General features: G+C 44.2%; 1 protein-coding gene and 1 non-coding gene across 6 annotated transcripts in view; both read right to left on the bottom strand.

Moving 5' to 3' along the window:
* Nucleotides 1–221: 221 nt before the first annotated feature.
* stim2b (stromal interaction molecule 2b) overlaps nucleotides 222–19,498 on the bottom strand; it is a 42,255-nt gene continuing 22,978 nt past the window's right edge. For 2 of the 5 annotated variants that reach the window (XM_072376396.1, XM_072376397.1), the window contains exons 4-13: nucleotides 10,736–10,847; nucleotides 9,328–9,439; nucleotides 8,090–8,205; nucleotides 7,836–8,013; nucleotides 7,558–7,735; nucleotides 7,057–7,218; nucleotides 5,468–5,568; nucleotides 4,414–4,652; nucleotides 4,084–4,327; nucleotides 222–2,387 (exon numbers count right to left, since the gene is read on the bottom strand). In XM_072376396.1, coding sequence (XP_072232497.1) covers nucleotides 1,766–2,387; nucleotides 4,084–4,327; nucleotides 4,414–4,652; nucleotides 5,468–5,568; nucleotides 7,057–7,218; nucleotides 7,558–7,735; nucleotides 7,836–8,013; nucleotides 8,090–8,205; nucleotides 9,328–9,439; nucleotides 10,736–10,847 — 2,064 coding nt within the window. In that variant the 3' untranslated portion in view covers nucleotides 222–1,765. The remainder of the gene's footprint in view (nucleotides 2,388–4,083; nucleotides 4,328–4,413; nucleotides 4,653–5,467; nucleotides 5,569–7,056; nucleotides 7,219–7,557; nucleotides 7,736–7,835; nucleotides 8,014–8,089; nucleotides 8,206–9,327; nucleotides 9,440–10,735; nucleotides 10,848–19,498) is intronic. The other 3 variants (XM_072376400.1, XM_072376399.1, XM_072376401.1) reach the window with 3 other exon arrangements.
* trnaq-cug (transfer RNA glutamine (anticodon CUG)) lies at nucleotides 9,172–9,243 on the bottom strand. Its single transcript has one exon. It is a non-coding gene; the product is annotated as a tRNA-Gln (tRNA).

Here is a 19,498-nt window from a genome sequence, read left to right as displayed (position 1 = left end):
TTAAGCGAGTAGTTTAGTCATTTAAGAAGGGAAAAAAGGGACATTTGCAGCTTTAATTAGCTGAATATCTTTGGAGTTTTGACAATTGTTCGTCTCTAAGACATAATCTCAGGGATACTGTGATATAAAGAGTGGGGGATTTTCTGAAATAGGACTCCAAGTTTTGAGGAAATGAATCAAACGCCACGGAAAACAAGACTCTGAAACATCCCGAAAGCTTCCATTTTTTTTTTAATTAATTCTTCTACAGTATACAAATATTCACACACAAAATGTCCTCAAAAACCCCCCTAATGGTTTCGTAAACATTCGCTTCCTCCTCGCCTCGCAGGTCTGTCCTGCGCTTCCTTCATTGTGTGCTGCAGTGTCCACAGCCCTCCATTTTTTTTGTTTGTTTGCTTTAAGATGCTCGGGTCATCCTGACACTTCCTTCCCCGCAGACGTGTGTTGAGCTGCAGCAGTGACAGCCAGGTCCAGGATGGGGGGGGGGAAGCGGCCAGAAGTCACAGTGTGAAGCTCTTGACATCAGTGCGCTCGGTGCGGGCCCAGAGGTGAGGAGCGGGGCTGTATTGCGTGGGTCGGCTTCGAGCTTAGTGTGTTGAGGGGGGAGGGGACGGGTGGCGAGGGAAGGGGGGGAGCCTTGGTGCACTGATCCGCTCCGTTTTTGAGCAAATATTCCTTAGTGTTTGTCTTTGAAAAGGCTGCCGGTGGAGGCCACATGATCGTAGCTGAAATTAAAATAAACATTCCTGCAACCTTCCGAGACTTCCCGGCATCCGTGCACGTGCCCTCGCACGTGCACTCCAGGAGGAACAGTAGCAGAGCGGAGCCGATTCTGACCTAAATCTGACAGCGACAACAAGTCAAAAGAAGGGGGCAGGATACTCAAAACGATATTCAGGATGCAGTTAATCAAGTTTTAAAGGGCAGCTAGAAAAGAGATAAAGTGACCGACGTGGGTTCAGTCTGCAGGGAAATCCCACCGTTAAAGAACCTATTTAAAAACATCTATAAGAACATTATAATGTGATATATAAAATCCATAAACAGTGCCACTGAAGATGCATCAGGTCATTTTGGCTCTATTGCTGCATCTTCGTCGCAGCTGCTCATGCATTCCTCTCATGTCTACATCTTTATTCAACAAGTACTCCTTCCCAAAACACCAGAAAAGCAGTAGTGCAACAAACTTTTTAGCAGATTTTTCTCTCACTCTCTCTCTCTCTGAAGGAAATGAATCAAGTGCAGGAGGCGAGGACTCTTCACAGGATGAAGTGGAGAAAGAAAAACTTGGAAAAAGTCTGAACTCTTCTCTGGGCGTTGGTTCGTGAGCTGCTGTCACGACACAGCAAACGCCGGCTTACTATACATCAGCAGTGAGACGCTACACGCCGTGTGCTTTAAACTTCACCTTTTGAGCTTTTAACAGAGGCTTTTTGACTCAAACTTAAAACCACGCGAAGAGAAGAGTGAGCGGGTACGAGCTTTGAGCTTTCCTTGACACTTCCTTGACCTGTGCAGGTTTCCCTGTGAGGCAATGAGAACTAAATAAAAAGGCATTATTGAAAAATAAGGCTAGCAGTCTGAGGAGCGTTTAAAAGCTCCCGGACTGAGCTACATTCCATTTCTGAGGATAAAAAGAGAGAAAATTAAATGTTTTATCTTACAGTGACGTCCTTTTATTCATATTAGTGATAAAACAACCTATTCTTTTAGTTTTCTCTCTTTCTGTCACTCAAAAACACACTATCTCACTCTGCGGGTTTTATTTCTTCTTCTTAAATAAGCTTTTGATTTTAGAGGAGGACCGCTTGATTTTCTCGCCATTGTCGCTGGAGTCCTGGGAGGAGGTGCTCTGGAGCTTGTAATCCCTTCCCAGACTCCGGCCCTCTGAGTCCAGCGAGGTGAGAGACGGGTTCCGGCCCACGTTAGGCAGCATGCTCGCCGGCAGCTGGCCGTAGCTGTAGGACTTCTCCAGGATGCCGTTGTACAGGCTCTTTCCCGTCGGAGAGGTGGCGCTCCCCTGCGAGAGCGCCGTGCTTTGGGATTCAGGCATGACGCGGGTGATGTCGGGCGAGCCTTTCTGTGCAAACTGGTGGTGCTCCAAGGCTGGGGAGGGCGAGGTGGAGGGCGGGCCGGAGGGGGTGGTGGCCGGGGTGGGAGGCAGAGGAGGGGGCGTGGAGTCTCTGAGACTGCCGCTGCTGCTGCTGCTGGGGGTGTGGGTGGAGGCGGGCAGCTCCTGGCTCTGGCTGAACAGCAGCAGCTCCTCGCGGGAGATCTTCCGGTAGGGGGTCTCCGGGCCCGGCGTGCAGGGGGAATGCAGCTGCTTGCGGCCCAGGGACGAGTTGAGAGAGTCTGTGTCGGAGCCGCCCTCCTGAGCCGAATCCCTGACGAAGAAGAGAACAAGCTCCGGTTAGACAGAGGAAAAACATCTCTCCTGTGTGAAGATCATTTCTGTAACCTGGAAACACAACAGCAGAAGTTCAGCAGAGTTTTGGTACAGTTTTGCTCTAAATTCTCGATTAAAGTTCATCACTAAACCGTCATGGTTCTGAGGGGCAAAACAGAGGAAAAAAATCAAGCAAACTGTGGGATATAACCCCTCCGGTGAGCCCTGGATCTGTCCTGCAGCCTCCTCCTGGCAGGACATGCTCCCAGCACCTCCCCTGGAGACGTCCAGGGGGCATCCTGACCAGATGCCAAACCACCACAACAACTCTCCCCTGACCCCCCCCAGATGACTGACCTCCCACACCGGAGTTTATGCTTCCACAACTGCCCGCATGTCGACTTCTTCCGGAGTTCAACCAAACTGTACGACTACTTTTTCAGCCTGAAAACCCTGTCCGGTGTCAGATGACAGCTCAGTTCGTCTATCGATCCCAGATCTGCTGATACGATCACCCACTGCTGAACGCCGCTGTGCTCCACTGCGGTCGGCCTTCCCTCCTAACCGCACCCTTCAAGGTCGCCCGCGAGCGTTCAAGTCGGCGACTCTGAACTGTCGCTGGGTGCATAGGCATCATCCGTCGGAGCAGGAAGCCGTCCTCTTTGAGTGAAAGGACGGGGTACAACGAGTAAGCCCAACCCTGCCCGGCGGGTCCACAGGAGGGACAAAATACAGCAACAAAACCCCCAAAATAAAAGCAAAACAGCTCACAGAACTAAAGGCTTTACATTTCACATCTTAGCCAACAACAATGACCCAAAAAACGTCTCAGAAAGCACAAGAAAACCTTTAAAGTTGCGCTTTAAGTGAGCTTTGTAAAGCATTTCTTTAGTGTTTTGTAGGTATGTGACGGTGTGGGAATTAGCTCTGATGCTAACACTGACGCTCCAACCTCATCTGCCTCGGAGATAAGAGGTGGACACACGAAAGGGAATGTTTATGGATCCTAAAGCAGGGACTGTCCCTCTAAAGCTTGTTCCTGCTGTATTTGGAAGATATCCTACACTGGCAGATCGATCAGATCCACTCGTGCTTTCACATTGTCGGCTGCTGGTGTTTTTCTTCCCTTTTAGTTGACTTTTCTCCCTGCTTTGGTGGCAGAATCTACGCTGTTTCTCAGTCTAATAAGATTATAGCTGGTGACTGGGCGGCGGATGGCAGCTCCACCCGTTTTACACGTTGACAAGCAGCATCGTGTTATTATGCATTGAAAATATAAGCGATTCATGTGATATTTTAACTGATACGACGTTAAAACACAGTTTTATCAGTTTACTTCTGATCTAATCAGAGTGCAGAGCTGAATACTGAAATGTCAGGTGGTTAATCTGTGTTTTATTGACAACCGGTCAGCATTTATCAAACATTTGGGTAAGAAAATGGCCTCTTTTTGAGCGTAGATTGCATGCAGCTGCGTTAGTAAAGCCTAACGTTATCATTAATGTATCCTAAACCTAAACCTAAACCTAAACCTGGCCTTGTGGCATATTGGTGGAGATTTTGACTGATTGGTGATTTTTGGATACATAGTTTTAAGATTCCTGCAGTGTGAACAAAGCCTGTGACACTGATTAATAGATGTTACCACCTAAACCCAAGCTTAATCCATTAGGGTGAATGTCCAGATAAAACACCTGTGAGTCCAAACTGCAAAACCATTCCGCGGCGTTCCGGCCTCTGCTACATACCCCCTCCTATCCGAGCTGAACATGACATGTTCGTCGTCTGCCTCAGGGCGATAGGAGAGGGACGAGCCGGCCATGGAGAGCAGGTCCGGGTCTGGAGACATGAGCGAGGACTGTTGGGAGCTCAGCAGGCTCCGGCGGGAACGGCACAGGCTGCTGTTGCGCGTCAGCGGTGGCCGGATCAACGTAGCTGCTGAGGGAAAACACGAGGAAATTGGAGTATATTTCAAGACATGCAGCATCTCTAAACACAAGGTTTAAAAGTCCTCTCAAACTCACTGGTGAACTGTGGAATGATGGGAGGCGTGTCCTCATCCAGGTCGTCCACGCCCCCTGCGATAGGGTAGGGAGGGACCGAGACTCGCGGCATGACCACCCAGCTGTGGTCTGAGTAGAGGCTCGCCGTGAGGCTCGGCAGACCTGAATTATTGACAACAGGGAAGCCGCAGAGCTTCTCGATCTGCTGCCAGCGGTGGAGCCGCTCTCTCAGGCACGCCGTTACTTCTGACAGGGCTTTCCTACAAAGAAAAAGACACGGCTGAGCGAGGAGGGCCGGCTTTGCACCTAAATGACTCCTTAAAAGTCCTCTTTACTTTGATTAGTCAGGGTTTACACCATCGTTTGGCCGCCTGGTTTGGTACTGCACGCTAAAAATGTTACTCTGTTTAGGCTTAGTAACACCGCAGGGATCTCTTTCACTACTTTAGTGAAATCTGAGCTTCAAACAAAGAAGATCAACCGCAGTTTAAGTCATGATTCGAGTTAAAAAAGGCCCATAAAGACTCATCCTGATTAGAATCCACACCTCCAGTTGCCTGATAAGAAATCCTCCTTTAATGATTTAAAACGGGGGCGAAGCCTGGGATTACGCAGGAGATTCTTCCTCACGTGTTTGGGTTCATAAGCAGAAACTATTAACTCCACCCTGGCTCCTACCCTGTGGCAGCTCTTCTTCTATGGTGCTTTAGCTTTTTTTTTTTGTTTGTTTTCTGTTTGTAAAGTGAGCGTAAAGCTCACTGCAGAGGCATTAATTATCATTTAATATTGAAGTAGTTTGTATCCACAGATGAGTTTAAACTTATATTCAAACGTTACTGAAAGCGTTCGCATGGTAAACATTTAATTCACTTTAAATCCCGCTACACTGAACAATACTGCCACCTAGTGACATAAACTGGTATCTGCAATGTCATTTTCTTAGAAAGTGTATATTACTGATCAAAATACACATTTTTTTCAGCTGACTCGTTAAAAATAAACAATTATGTTAAGAAACTTGGAATTAAAACCACCAAAGCTCATGATTTGTGTGCTCATTGGTGCGTTTTCTCACTTTGCTTCTAGTATCTTGTGGTCCACCTCATCCAGAGATGAGCTGTGGGCAACGTGAAGGGTTCCAAACACAGAGCCTCTCTTCTTTTTGATTTTCTCTGCCTGGAAAAGAAATAAAAAATAACAGGTTACACTGGCTGGACGAATAAATTGCACCTCACAGAGCGCTCAATAGGACCTGAGTGTGTCGTCCTTCTTAAGCACCAACACTGATCAGAATTGATCAGATAATTACATTAAAGTTGCTGAAACAATTAACATTGTGGCCATTTTGGTCATTTCATCTGTTAAATTAGTAAAGAGTAACTTTGTTCGTAGTGTTTTTATTTCTAAAGCAAAAGCGCAGGTCAAGAGAGAGTCTGTAAACACACAAAAACGCTGTTAAACACCATCATTATCTGTGGAACATTTTATTATTCTAACATCTTGGTTATGCTTAACGCTGGTATGCTGACGCTGTCATTGTTCGAATGAAACCTACATTTAAACTGTGGTGTTAAGCAGAATGAGGCAGAACAGGAAGAGCTAAAGTCGTTAGAGTTTGATGCCAACGTGCACGTCATGGTGCGGATCTCAAGCTTCAGGCTCATTACAAAGAAAAAGAAAAAGAAAAATGAGCCCAGGGCAGTAAATACAACCTTTGATGAACAACAACACATGACATGTTACACTATGTCATTCTTCCTCCAACCAAAGTTCGCTCACACTGCTTCCATAGGTATTAAAAGGGTTATTGGGCCACTCCCAAACAATTTAGAGTCCATTATTCTATATTCTACAGATAGTTGACAGGAGTGGACGTCCCAGAAAGTTCAGCCCAAGGTCAGAGAAACTGTAAAAAACCCAAGAGCTACATCTCAGACTCTACAGGCCTCAGTTAGCGTGTTAAAGGTTAAAGTTCATGACAGCACAATTATAAAAAGACTGCAGGAGAAAGCATCTTCTCTCTAAAAAGAACATGGCAGCACAGCTTAGGTTTGCAAAGCTGCATCTGAACAAAGCACAAGACTTCTGGAACAATGTCCTTTGGACAGACCAGACCACAGTGGAGATGTTTGGTCCTAATGCACAGCAGCACGTTTGGAGGAAACCAAACACAGCATATCAGCACAAACACCTCATAGCAGCTGTCAAGCACGGTGGTGGAGGGCTGATGATCTGGGCTGGTTCTGCAGCCACAGGACCTGGGCACCTTGCAGTCATTGAGTCCACCATGAATTCCTCTGGATACCAAAGTATTCTAGAGTCAAATGTGAGGCCATCTGTCCCACAGCTAAAGCTGGGCTGAAACTGGCTCATCAGCAGGACAATGACTTCTAAATTCATTCAGAAAATATTTACTTGTGGCTCTACAAGCTGTTGAATCATTGGATACAGTTTTTTAAGCTTTTGATCAAGTGTTGTCGTTTGTCTGATTGTATTTACCTTTTTCAAAGATCTGCTGAGGACCAAATTATTTGTAAAATCCTGGAGCTGAAAGGTTCTTTTCAGCCTTTAATGGTATCATTAATTACGTCAAACTGGTACAAAATGAGGGAGAATGAGTCCAGCTGACTGACTCCATCTGATGACTCGTCTCCGTGGGGTTACCTCATCTTTGGCGACGCACAGCTGGAACTCAGCGCTCTGTTTCTTGATGTTGTAGTACTGAACTTCCACCTCGTGTGTGAGCTGCAGCCACATCTGCAGAGCTTCGGGCACCGAGCGCTCCGACTGAATCTCCTTCTCAGCTCGCTTGAGCGCCTTCCGCACCTAAACAGAAAGAAGGGGATGCATCGTAATCCAGGGGCGGGAAGTGAAAATGAGTTCAGTCCTGGTTGGACTTTAAGAAGAGAGCTCCTGATGACATTAATCTCTTCTTTGTGAAGTGGTGCAGCCTCAGTTCTGAATGATTTTAGAGACCAGGCTTTGAACTATGCTGTTCCTTGTGCTGCATGTTGGCACAACAACAAAGAATTTGACCATTTTGCACTCCTGAAAACACTGAACAGCAGGTTTACAGCAGGTTTACATGCACTGACAGGAGCTATCTAACAGGATGAAATGCTTTTCTTCCTGAACAGCAGATGAAACCGGTCTGGGTGGCTGTACCTGCACGAGCTCCTCCTCTGCATATTTGAGCCTGCTGAGCTCACACTCGGCACCTTCTCGCAGCTCCCGGAGCCTGTGAGCCTCCTTTTTGGCCCCGTTTATCTCGTCTCTCATCTTCTGCTCGAGGTTTTCCTTCTCCACGGCCACCGTCCGGTTCTCCTCCTGAGCCTTCTCCAGCCTGGGGGAGGACGGCAAAAGAAACAAACAAGATGAGCGCGAACCAGATTTCAAACAATACCGTCATCTTGAATGAATCTGACCGAATGAATGAGTCCTACCGGCTCTGCAGATCTAAGAGGCTTTGCTCGGCATTTTGCAGGCTATCCAAATCCTTCATCATCTGAGAGATGTGCACCTTGCTGGACTTGTTCTGCATGTAGGCAAACCAGCAGCCGCCAACCCCGATCACTATGGAAACCATCAGGACGAAGTCTTTCATCCAGTTATGCTGTGGACCTGCAGGTGGAGAAAAGAAAGGCTTCACACACGTTTCACATGTTTTTTTAGGTCAGCAGGTTGTGGTTTAACTTACGGAGGGGAGGCCCAAAGAGGACGGCATCTAGCGCCTTTAAGTTTAACTTCTGTTTATGCCGCTGGTCTATTATCTTCAGCTGCATTGACATGAACGACGGTTCGTTCGCCGCCATTCTGAAATCATAGAAAAACGAAGACAAAGCATGAGCACATTCGTCTCTCTTTTGCATTTTATTCACTTTAACAAAGCAGAAAAGAATCAGAACGTGTCTGTTAAGGGGAACAGGGGTGGGGGGGGGGGGGCTCTACAGCCTCAGTTTGGCCATCTAAAATGGCTCCCATGAAGCGGGGGAAAACTGTAGCCATGACATCACTTCATGAGTCAGCGCCAATCAGCTCTGTGGCGCAACATGAAACCCCTCAATAATCCGCCAGCGACCCTGTTACAGTCTACTCATTCAGTACATGCAGTCTGCAGCGTGTCACATTCCACATGTCCCACCAGAGTTTTTTTAGTCACGCCAGCCCTTATATAACAACTTCATCTTCACTGAGCTGCATGTGGGAGGACTTCCCATCAGCCTATGATTCATTACTGGCTACAAAATAAACTCATGGAGCATTTGGCATTGGGAGGCAGTCTACATGTTACTGTGCGATGAAAAGAGCAACTTATAAATCCTCAGAATCTCTCCTAATTTAAGACGATGAATTATAACTGGTTGTCTTTCTTTGTGCGTTGCCTTCTTCAACCAGCAGAGGGCAGCAGTAAACAGAGCAATGAAAACCACAGCTCCTTTGATTAGTGCAGCGAGTAAGAGTTGCTGTTTTACTCACTTCACCTGCTGGCAAAACACAACAAAAACATCTCCATGAGAGGCTCCGTGTCCGTGAGAGACTGAGCAGTTTATACATTTAGATTGGGGGTCACAGTTCCTGTTTATTTTTATACATTTAGCAGACGCTTTTATCCAAAGCGACTTACAGGTAGGCATGTAGGGTAAAGGGGTCTTGCCTAAGGACCCCTACTGGAGTGATGCAGGGGATTTGAACTCAGGTCTCCCACATGGAAGGTAGCAATCATACCCACTACACTATCCAGTCCACAAAGGGAAGAATTGGTTGTTGAAAGCAAAGATCAGGTTCCACCGAGATTTGAACTCGGATCGCTGGATTCAGAGTCCAAAGTGCTGACCATTGCACCATGGAACCCATGGAAGCATGTGTTAATAAGAGGTGGCAGAACGACTCCCGGGACGGACAACATGAGCAGGGAGGTTGTTTGAGCCGACTTACCGAGGCAAAGTGTTCCCCGTGACCTGGAAGTCCCGGAAGTTCTTCTCGTACTGCGGCAGCTCCACCGACTCTTTGAGCCACTGCACCGTGTCCTCCGTGGTCCAGTTGTGGACTGAAGAGGGGACGAAAGCGCAATGTACAGATTAAACATAACATTCGAATATAGTCTTCATGTAAAGCAAAAGCACAGAGGTGCTGTCTGATGAGCATCAAAGGAAATTATGCTCATTATTTAGTGTGGTACGAGCAGCATTTAACCAACATATCAGGCAGCGGTGATAATCTGCCGGTTGTTTAGCGGCACATAAGCTACAGCACAGAAAAGGAGAAACTGTGGTTTAATAGCAGCCACACGGTTGGGTGTAATTTCTCAGCAAGCTCTTTGTGTGGTGTGACATGTCGCTGGATGTTTCAGTTAGATCTGATAAAGCAAAAAGAGTTCAGACAAGCAGAAGTACCACAGCACCACGAATCAGGAAGCTGCGCAACAAAATATTTACATTTCTAATGAAAGTTTTTTATTGCTGCAGCGGGACTGGAGGTGTTTGTTTTAGCCATTCCTCCAGCTGTTAATCAACAGTTTAGGATAAAAGAAAGGAGGGTAGAAGGAATGGAACAATTGTGAATACGAGCTGCAGATGATTCGACGTAAAAGTGGCCAAAAATGACTGTGATCCAGCCCAGGATTTATGAGATAGAGAAACATGTGTGTGACTTACACTGTGACTGTTTTCAGTTGAAACTTAAGAATAAATATCATTGTTTTATCAGAGTGTTTTACACTATTAATGTGTCCCAGTTAAGTTTTCTTCCACGAGGTTCAAACAAACGGTGTTTTAGAGACGATAGTTTTTCATTTTACTGATCCAGCTTTATTCAAAGCAACCTGGGTGGGCGGTTAAAGACCAAAAAGCGTCAGTATGTGACGAGCTGATGACCGGGCCGTCTCGTGTTGGATGGTAAGAAAGCACGAGTGCACGTCAAGATCTTGTTTTTAATCTTCTCGCCACCCGAGTGAGGAGCAAACTCTGGCATTTCCAGCATGAAAATGACAGATTGGGGGTACGTGTTTGAAGATGAACCACGCAGGAGTGCGTGTCTTCTGAGGATAACTTAAAAGCAGAGGAGAGAGAATAACGACAGCTTTGTGAAGATCTAATTATAGCGATGAATCGTGGGGGGGTTATAATTTTATTTAAATTTACCCTTAAGCATCCTAATTTACAGATGCAGATAAATGACGACAGACAGTCGTCTGAGGAGTCAGTTTACTCACAAAGAGACACTTCAGGCTACTGAGATCAAATTTCTAAGCAATAGATGTCACAGTTTATTACTTAAATGGGATTTGTTTGGTATTACTAGTATATTGTATGTAATACATGTGAGAGACGGTACTGCGCTTCACCTTCAGAGGTCTTCCAGCCCCTCCACAGCTCCTCCACGGTGATGTGCTGGTCTTCGCGGTGCAGGTTGCTGTGTTTGTTGGTTTGCTGCTGCTTCATGTCTTCTATAATGAACTGCAGTGGTAAAAGAAGAGAGACACGGCTGAGCTGCCAAAACTTTCCAGCAACATCACATATAGAAACCTGGAGGAGGTACAGATGGCTGTGCTTGTGTGGCTCTGACGCAGAGCGCTGCAGAGAGTTGGCTTTGCCTAAAAGTCTCGCTTTGGATCACACACGCACACGCTTTCCTCCTCCTTTCAGGGGCTTTGAAAGGAGAAAGAGCCCCGTGGCAGAGGCACTGCTTCCACCTGTGTGTGTGTGTGTTTTTAACTTCCGGCTGCTCTCCTTTGGTTGCTTAGAACTGAAAGCGCCTGCAGGGAAAGCCACAGCAAACAATCCCACTAAAGCGCTGCCAGAATACCAGCAGCATTAACAAGGATCATGGCTGACTACCAAACACCTCAAAGCATTCATCCTGGAGCACCGCGACTGTGTGTGTGTGTGCGTGTGTGTGTGTGTGTGTGTGTGTGTGTGTGTGTGTGTGGCCTGGGCATGAATAAAACCAAAGAACATCCGTTTAATTCATACATCCAACCGATTCTTGATTACCAATTAGCCTTTGACAGTACTGCATCAGGGTGCTATTGCAACGCCTCCGTTTACAAAAATATTTCCACTGGCTCAACACTGACTTTATGTGTAGATTTAAACAGGAACCACTCTTATTAGCACCATATTGCGCCATGTTTTGAAGGCTTTACGTTTCATTTTGCAATTGGTATATCACATGTTCCCATTCATGGAGCTTTAAATATAGTAGCTGTTCTAGAAAGAAAGAAATGATTTCCCTTTTGGGAAGTAAGTACCTATCTGTGTATCTACCAACCTATCTATCTATCTATATATCCACCTATCTATCTATATATCCACCTATCTATCTATATATCCACCTATCTATCTATCTATATATCCACCTATCTATCTATCTATCTATCTATATATCCACCTATCTATCTATCTATCTATATATCCACCTATCTATCTATCTATCTATATATATATCCACCTATCTACCTATATATCCACCTATCTATCTATCTATATATCCACCTATCTATCTAACTATCTATCTATATATCCACCTATCTATCTATCTATCTATATATCCACCTATCTATCTATCTATCTATCTATCTATCTATATATCCATCTATATATCCACCTATCTATCTATCTATCTATCTATCTATCTATATATCCACCTATCTATCTATCTATCTATCTATCTATCTATCCACCTATCTATCTATATATCTACATATCCACCTATCTATCTATCCATCTATCCACCCATCTATCCACCCATCTATCTATCTATCTATCTATCTATATATCCACCTATCTAACTATCTATCTATCTATCTATCTATCCACCTATCTATCTATATATCTACATATCCACCTATCTATCCATCCATCTATCCACCCATCTATCTATCTATCTATCTATCTATCTATCTATATATCTACATATCCACCTATCTATCTATCCATCTATCCACCCATCTATCTATCTATCTATCTATCTATCTATCTATCTATCTATCTATTTATCTATCCACCAACCTACCTACTTACCTACATGAGAACAAAGTACAGAACAGTCACCAGAATTACAGATACAAGATTTCCTTTTTTACATTCCTCTTTGTGAACACATCAAATAAACAAAACATGAGATAACGTGCGAGTTAGAGACGTCAAGGGGTGCTAAAAGACGCTTCTTCTTTCTTTCTTTTTTGTTTCCCGCCCCTCTTCATGTTAAGATCGGCCACTAATTTCCCATTAGCTCTAAGAGAGAAAGCTTGTTTCTGAAATGTGGGATTAATATTTAAATCAAAACCAATAAACTCTAACATATCCATACCTTTGGCGGTCTAAAGGCTAATGGTGTACGCCAACAGAAACAAGCAGCTAATTCAGAAGCAAATAAAGAAAAGTTGAGCAAGTAAATTCACTGAGGAATTAAAAGTTCTCCCTCTTTTTAACAAGTAAGGATGTCAAGGTATTGTCTCTTTGTGTCAGCAGCAAATAAAAGGTGCTAAAAATTCCTTTTTTTGAGGCAGAAGACACAAAATAGGAACCTAATCAGCAACTATGTGCTGTAGCTGCATCTGAGGGCTTTTTGGCTTTCCATAGGGACACAAATCCAAGTTACAGATCAGTGAGTTTCATATTTGACTTGATGAAGATAAACTCAGATCCTCTGGAAATTTCAGACAGATGTTTTCACCAATTTTTGACTGCACAAAGTTCCTTTGAAACAGCATTTTGAGACACATCTTGAGCAACGATATTACTGGTGACACAGATATGTCGCCGTGGAAGTCGGCATCAGAAGCCTCACGTCTCCGGTGGGTGCTCAGAAAGCCGGAGCTAAAGAGTGCCGCCAGTTTGACATCGAGTACATAATAGCTGTCTGGTGCTGAGAGGCTGTCAGCGAGAAAATGCTTCCTTCTGTCACAGAGAATAAATCATTTTACTGTCAAGAACTGTACGAATTCCCCCTGAGAGTCCAGTCTGGCACATCTAATCAAGTGTTTTCTAATCAGACGTTTGAGAGATGTGGGGAGTGTGGAGGACTGAAGCTGTTATAATCTGAAATAAATAGAAAAATAAACAAGTTTATATAATTAGAAATGCTGCTAAAATAAATACCAAAAATAATTCCTGCTTAAATAACTGAATATTATGTGAAATAAACTCATTTTTTCTGCTTTTACTTCAAACTGCATTCATTACGCTCATGTTGATGTGGCTACTTTACATTTTATTTGCCATTTTAATTGGAATTAATTAATTTAATTTGTTATTTTCCCTTTCATTGTATCGATCTATTTATTTCCTTCATACCTGACGGTGCTAACCACCACGCAGCCTCCTGCTTTGCTAACAGATTTCGTATCTTTACATAAAGATATCTGTCGCAGCTGGAGGGTTGATAACGCCCTGGTTAAGTACGGTGGCCCAGAAGGATCAACCCAGCACAAAAGCCACAGTGGAAGTGAGCAGCGTTCAGGTCCTGGCGGACGGACAGAGAAAGAGCCGGAGAGGCGTCCAAAACATCAACACTGATGCCAGATAAAGTTTATTGATGTCGTCCATCATCTCCAACGTGAACACAACAGAGTGAACGACATTCAAGCTCATTCATAACGGCGCCCACAACACATAAAAACATTATTTTGGGTTTCACTTACTTCTCAGACGCCTCTCCCGCTCTTTCTCTGTCCGTCAGCTAGCAGCCGAACGCTGCTCACCTCCGTTGTATTTATGTGTTGTGTTGCAGCTTTTGTATTGCCGTCCTTAAGCGAGTCAAAGTGATAAAATTTGGTAATTCAAGCCAAGAATTTAATGAGTTTAGGTCGTAAATCAACGTCCAAAATAGATTTAGTTTTGATGATGGTGGTCGATAAAAAGTAAGAAAGAGGGTAATACTTCAGAACTGATGCCACCTCTCCAAGTATAGTTGGAATAATTATGATTCCAGTCGTAAAAGAGCGAATTATTCACACGTATCAGAAGATGTTTTATGATTCCCATTTGGATCTAAGGGAGGGAGGGAGAGCCCGAGATTAACGGAAAGCTTTGCAAGGTGCTTTTTTCCTTTAAGAATACAAATGCAAATGTGTTTTCTCACTGATGTAACACCAGGCAGCCAAAGGAACAAACTGCTCAGTGAGTCAGTGCTGGAGCCACGGTGCACGCAGCTCCAGCCCAAACAAATGTCTGGTGAGGCCTTTAAAAAGAAAAAAGGCTGCTATTCTCTCTGGTCACTTGATTTTAGGGCCTTGAGAGGTTTGGATGGTCAGTGAGCAGATCTTTTTTGAGCTAATCTCAAGTTAAATTGAGTTAATCTGGAATGCAGACGTGTTTATTTCTTCATTACAGAACTTAATATTTAAACTCCAACACTTTTAATTACCTAAAAAGGTAAAAAAAAGATACTTAATCATCTATTTAAAGGTCGTTTAAGTGCTGCGTCATGAAAGCACCTGTGGGCAGCCTGTCAGAGCTGATTTGCTTGTGGTGAAAGATGCCATCGGGATGCTTTATGGAGCCATATAAAGGTAAAGATGGGTCACTGTGTCGGTGCAGCGTGGTTTCGGTGGCTCAGAATTAAGGAAGCTCGACAGCACTGACCATCACAGCCACATTATGCAGCCTGCTGGAATGGTTGGGACAGTCAGTCAGTCCTGAGAAGACAATGATACGTCCATATGTTTCACACACACATACAGAGGCCTGGCACAGCACAGCGTGACGCAGACTGGGACAGACTCACACTTACACAGAAGCAAACAAAGACATATTTGTTCATATAACATTCCAGACTCAGGGGGAGCTGGCTGGCTTTGAGATTCCTCCCATGAGCATCTGCTCTTGTGACTCCGTTCACCTCGGACATGGACTTTATCAGTCAGTCTGTGCACGTTTAATGTGCCGAATATTAGAACACCCACCGCTTATCTGTCATTGTGCACCTGAGCGGTGACACTTCCACCCAGCGGCATTAATCACGGCGCTTAGAGTAATTGTTCCCAATATGTCATGGATTTCTGGGACCTGAGAGCACTGAGAGGACTTATCTGAGCAGTCTCACCTGTAAAAGCACCATTCACCTTGTTCTGATCGGTGCACCAAAGCCTGTGACTTCCTCACATTACAATGTGCTCCGTTGTTAAGGACCATGTGACACCATATCTTGTTCTTGGAGATATTACTAAAGACCGTATTGTACAACTTCACAAGAATAAATTCAAAGTTCATGTTCATGTCACGCTTTGAAATACGAGTTCACAATCATAAAATGAACGAGCTCATGCTCGTTTCTCTCTTTTTTGAGACATTTCTAAGTGTGATGAAGTGCCTTGAAGAGGGGTCCCATAGAAACTGAGCAGAATCCCGCACGTCTTTGACAGTCGATCTAAAGTAAAATAAACACATTTTCAGTGCTTAGCCCACTTTGTTTGAACATTTTCACGTGTTTTAAAAGCAGCAGAAGCTGAACGCTTTAGTCCAAGAGCATCAAACCAACACAGTTCAAACAGATTTACTGCTAAACGTCAAACACCTGAAAGAAACTAAGACAACAAACCGGCAGATTAAATCATAATTGGCAGCGTGACACAGGTGAAGACGGGGTCAGTGCACGGCGCTCCGCATCAAGGCCAAAACAAAAATGGAATTTACACTCCAGGCGCTCTCCTTCGACTTAATGCCGTTTTATTACATCCTTTAGTCTCAGCTGCCTGGTTCCACTCCTTCATATCTGTCTCCTGACACCTGCAGTCCTGGTGTTTCTGTCGGGCCGTCAGCTGTGGGAGCGTTGCTGCGCACCTCCACACAACTGCACAGGTAAAAGATTCAGGACAGAGACTTAAACAGAGACTTAAACAGAGTCCAACTGCACAGGTAAAAGATTCAGGACAGACACTTAAACAGAGACTTAAACAGAGTCCAACTGCACAGGTAAAAGATTCAGGACAGAGACTTAAACAGAGACTTAAACAGAGACTTAAACAGAGACTTAAACAGAGTCCAACTGCACAGGTAAAAGATTCAGGACAGACACTTAAACAGAGTCCAACTGCACAGGTAAAAGATTCAGGACAGACACTTAAACAGAGTCCAACTGCTCAGGTAAAAGATTCAGGACAGAGACTTAAACAGAGACTTAAACAGAGTCCAACTGCTCAGGTAAAAGATTCAGGACAGACACTTAAACAGAGTCCAACTGCTCAGGTAAAAGATTCAGGACAGACACTTAAACAGAGACTTAAACACAGACTTAAACACAGACTTAAACAGAGACTTAAACAGAGACTTAAACAGACACTTAAACAGAGACTTAAACAGAGACTTAAACAGAGACTTAAACAGAGACTTAAACAGAGACTTAAACAGAGCGATGTGGGTCTGCTGGGGTGCAACAACCACAACCATCCAGGTGGAGAACCAAAAGCATCCCAGACATCATTAAAAAGTGAAAATAGAAAGTATAACACTGCAGTTTTACACTCACCCTCCTGTTTCACATGAAGCTCCTTTCCTGACTATTCATTCCACAATCTTGTGTCTTAGCTATAGCTTGGCTGTGGTTTATTTCGCTCAGGAACCCGAGTTTAGGAGATATTGTCATATTTGGGGGCTTTGGATTTTCATCTCAATTCCCTTTTAGTCTAGATTATTGTCCCAGGTGTTTCCCTGAGTAGTTAAATGCTTCCTTGTGTGGATTTCTACTGCTTTGGGATCTGGTTTCCACCCATTCCTTACCTCTTTTCCTTGCTGACTGCCTTCTGGTGTACAGCCTGACTTCTGGGGCTTTTCTCTCCATGAATCTCTTGGATTTGGAGCCAACTTTTGAAGTGTTTCAAGATAAAAAGCCTGTTCATTCAAAGCTTTATGTTGTAAATAAAATATCCCTTTGCAAGTTCCCTCTGGAACATTCCCAGACAAGTCCACAAACACCTTGGAGAACCTTCTTTTTATAGATATTCCACACCCTCGATGCTCTCTGAGCCTTCTCTAGTTTCCTCTGTTTACAGAGGTCAACACATAAGTAAGACCAACTGTAAATACAGTGCGTCGATGTAGCCTCGTTTTCCCACTCAGATGTTATGCACAACTTGTCAAGAACTAATAAAGCAGCGCACATCAGAAGCAGAACCATCGACTTCATACAATTCAAGTGATGCAACACGATCCAGTCCAACGCCGCCCTGCCAGTCGGGCCGCTCTGCACCCGAGGCGAGGACGTGCACCTGCCGTCCCCAGTGCCCGTGCTCAGCAACAGACCCCCCCAAACGTCATTCAAAACCTCCCAGAGCGCCCAGCGGCAGAGTTATTTTCTGCAGGATTAGCTTTGAGTGGGTGAAGTTCCAGAAATGATTTCAGATGCTCGTGGAAGACGATTAAAAGCAGCGACCGCTTTGAAAGTATCTTAAAGGCGCCGAGTTTTTGATGCGAATACATTCAGGCTGAAGAAGCGGGGAGCAGAGAAAGCTTTGACTGTTTAATCTAAGAGCAGACAAACACTCTTCCTCTGAGCAGAAAAATCATAAATACATGTGATTTCACATGTATTTCACCACCAAAATGACCTCCAAAAGCAGCCAAAGCCTTTACCGTTCAACATCCTGAAGGATAACGGAGATATTCCACTTCCTGACTGGACTGACACGACTCCAGAGCAACTGTTTAAGAACAAATGTTGGGTGAAAACTGGATGTGCACGAGCAGATCTGTGATGAAGCAACAGGATTGATTTTTCATTTAGAGAAAGCTTTAAAATAACTGTTCTGATCAGTGTTAAACATGATGAAATGCCGTAGTTAAAGGTTAAATAGAGACAAAGGATGTATGTAAGACTTACTTTAGCATGTAAACATGACTATAAGGACAGTTCTTACTGCTTTTATTTGTTTCCCATAGCTTGTAAATACCAAATCCTCACTTATAAATATATAACCGACTATATAAAGGACTATAATTACTAGTTAGTTACATCTGAGAAGCTCAAAGGAGAGTTCCAGTTTATCTCTACTGTGGTTTTTATGGTTTTAAATGTCTTAACCTTTTTCATTTGGTTCATATATAGAACCTGAACGTTCTGTTGTTTATTTGCTCAGGACTTCGGTTCATTTACAGTCGAACTGGTTTGTTTAGCATTCGGCCGTCAGAAGTGACCATATTTGGAAATGAGGTTGTAGAGAAACCACAAGCACACTGATCAGAAAGGGTAAATTTAAACAGTGACACCATGATGTCGTGGGAAGAAACGTAATGACTTCATATTTCCTGAGAGAAGTGGAAGCTTTTCTAACTCGACTGAAGCCAGGGGAGCCTTGGAACCAGCACCTAGAACCTGGAGGTCGTGTCCCACGTTAAAGACGCCGCCCACTTTTTTCTCCCGTTACAGACTCCGTTTCCATTCTCTTTCTGGAAATATTCAGCTTTTTAGCTGATAAATGGTTCCCAATGTTCCCTGACTGGTTTCTAACTGAGACCGTCTGCATTTAGGTAGAAAAACAACAGTCAGTTTGAGACAAAAGGTGCTAAAAGACGAGAGACGATTGAACCAAACACATTCAAACAGTCACCTGAAACTCCTTAGAGCCTCTTTAGGTTCTTCTCTAAGAAAGACTCAAAGATTAACAACATGTTACACAGAATCAGTGGGGAAAGTGTCCTTGGAAAGCATTTTGGGGGGGGTGGGGGCAGAAAAAACAGACAGATGAAGGATTTTCTCTTTTACTGTCTTATAAGGATGAACTTGAACATATCAGATGACAAAGAACTGTCAGCGGAGCCAATTCAAATCTTCACGAAGGCAGAATGATAAAAAAAAAAAAAAGCCTTGAAAATAGTCCTCTGTGTTTTGTGAAAAGCCACTCGTGGAAGTCACCGTGTAATTAAGATGAGATCTTTCTGGCTCGAGTTCAGGAGCAGGACTACACCTCCGACAGTCCCCCATCAGCCATACATCTAAAAAAGCCGTGCACGCCTGTTCGTTCTGGTTTTCTGTGCTTTCCCTTCCTTCTTTCGGCCCGGCGTGTTTTAAATGTTTCCCTGCTCCAACCCACCTGATTCAAATGAGGCGGCTTTCCTCAACAGCTTGTCCTCGAGTTCAGCACAGCCCTGTTATTGATCTATTAGTGAGG

This window comes from Leuresthes tenuis, unplaced genomic scaffold (assembly GCF_036924035.1).
Source record: "Leuresthes tenuis unplaced genomic scaffold, fLeuTen1.0.hap1 SCAF_22, whole genome shotgun sequence".
Lineage (NCBI taxonomy): Eukaryota > Metazoa > Chordata > Actinopteri > Atheriniformes > Atherinopsidae > Leuresthes > Leuresthes tenuis.
This window is presented reverse-complemented; position numbering and strand designations above follow the sequence as displayed.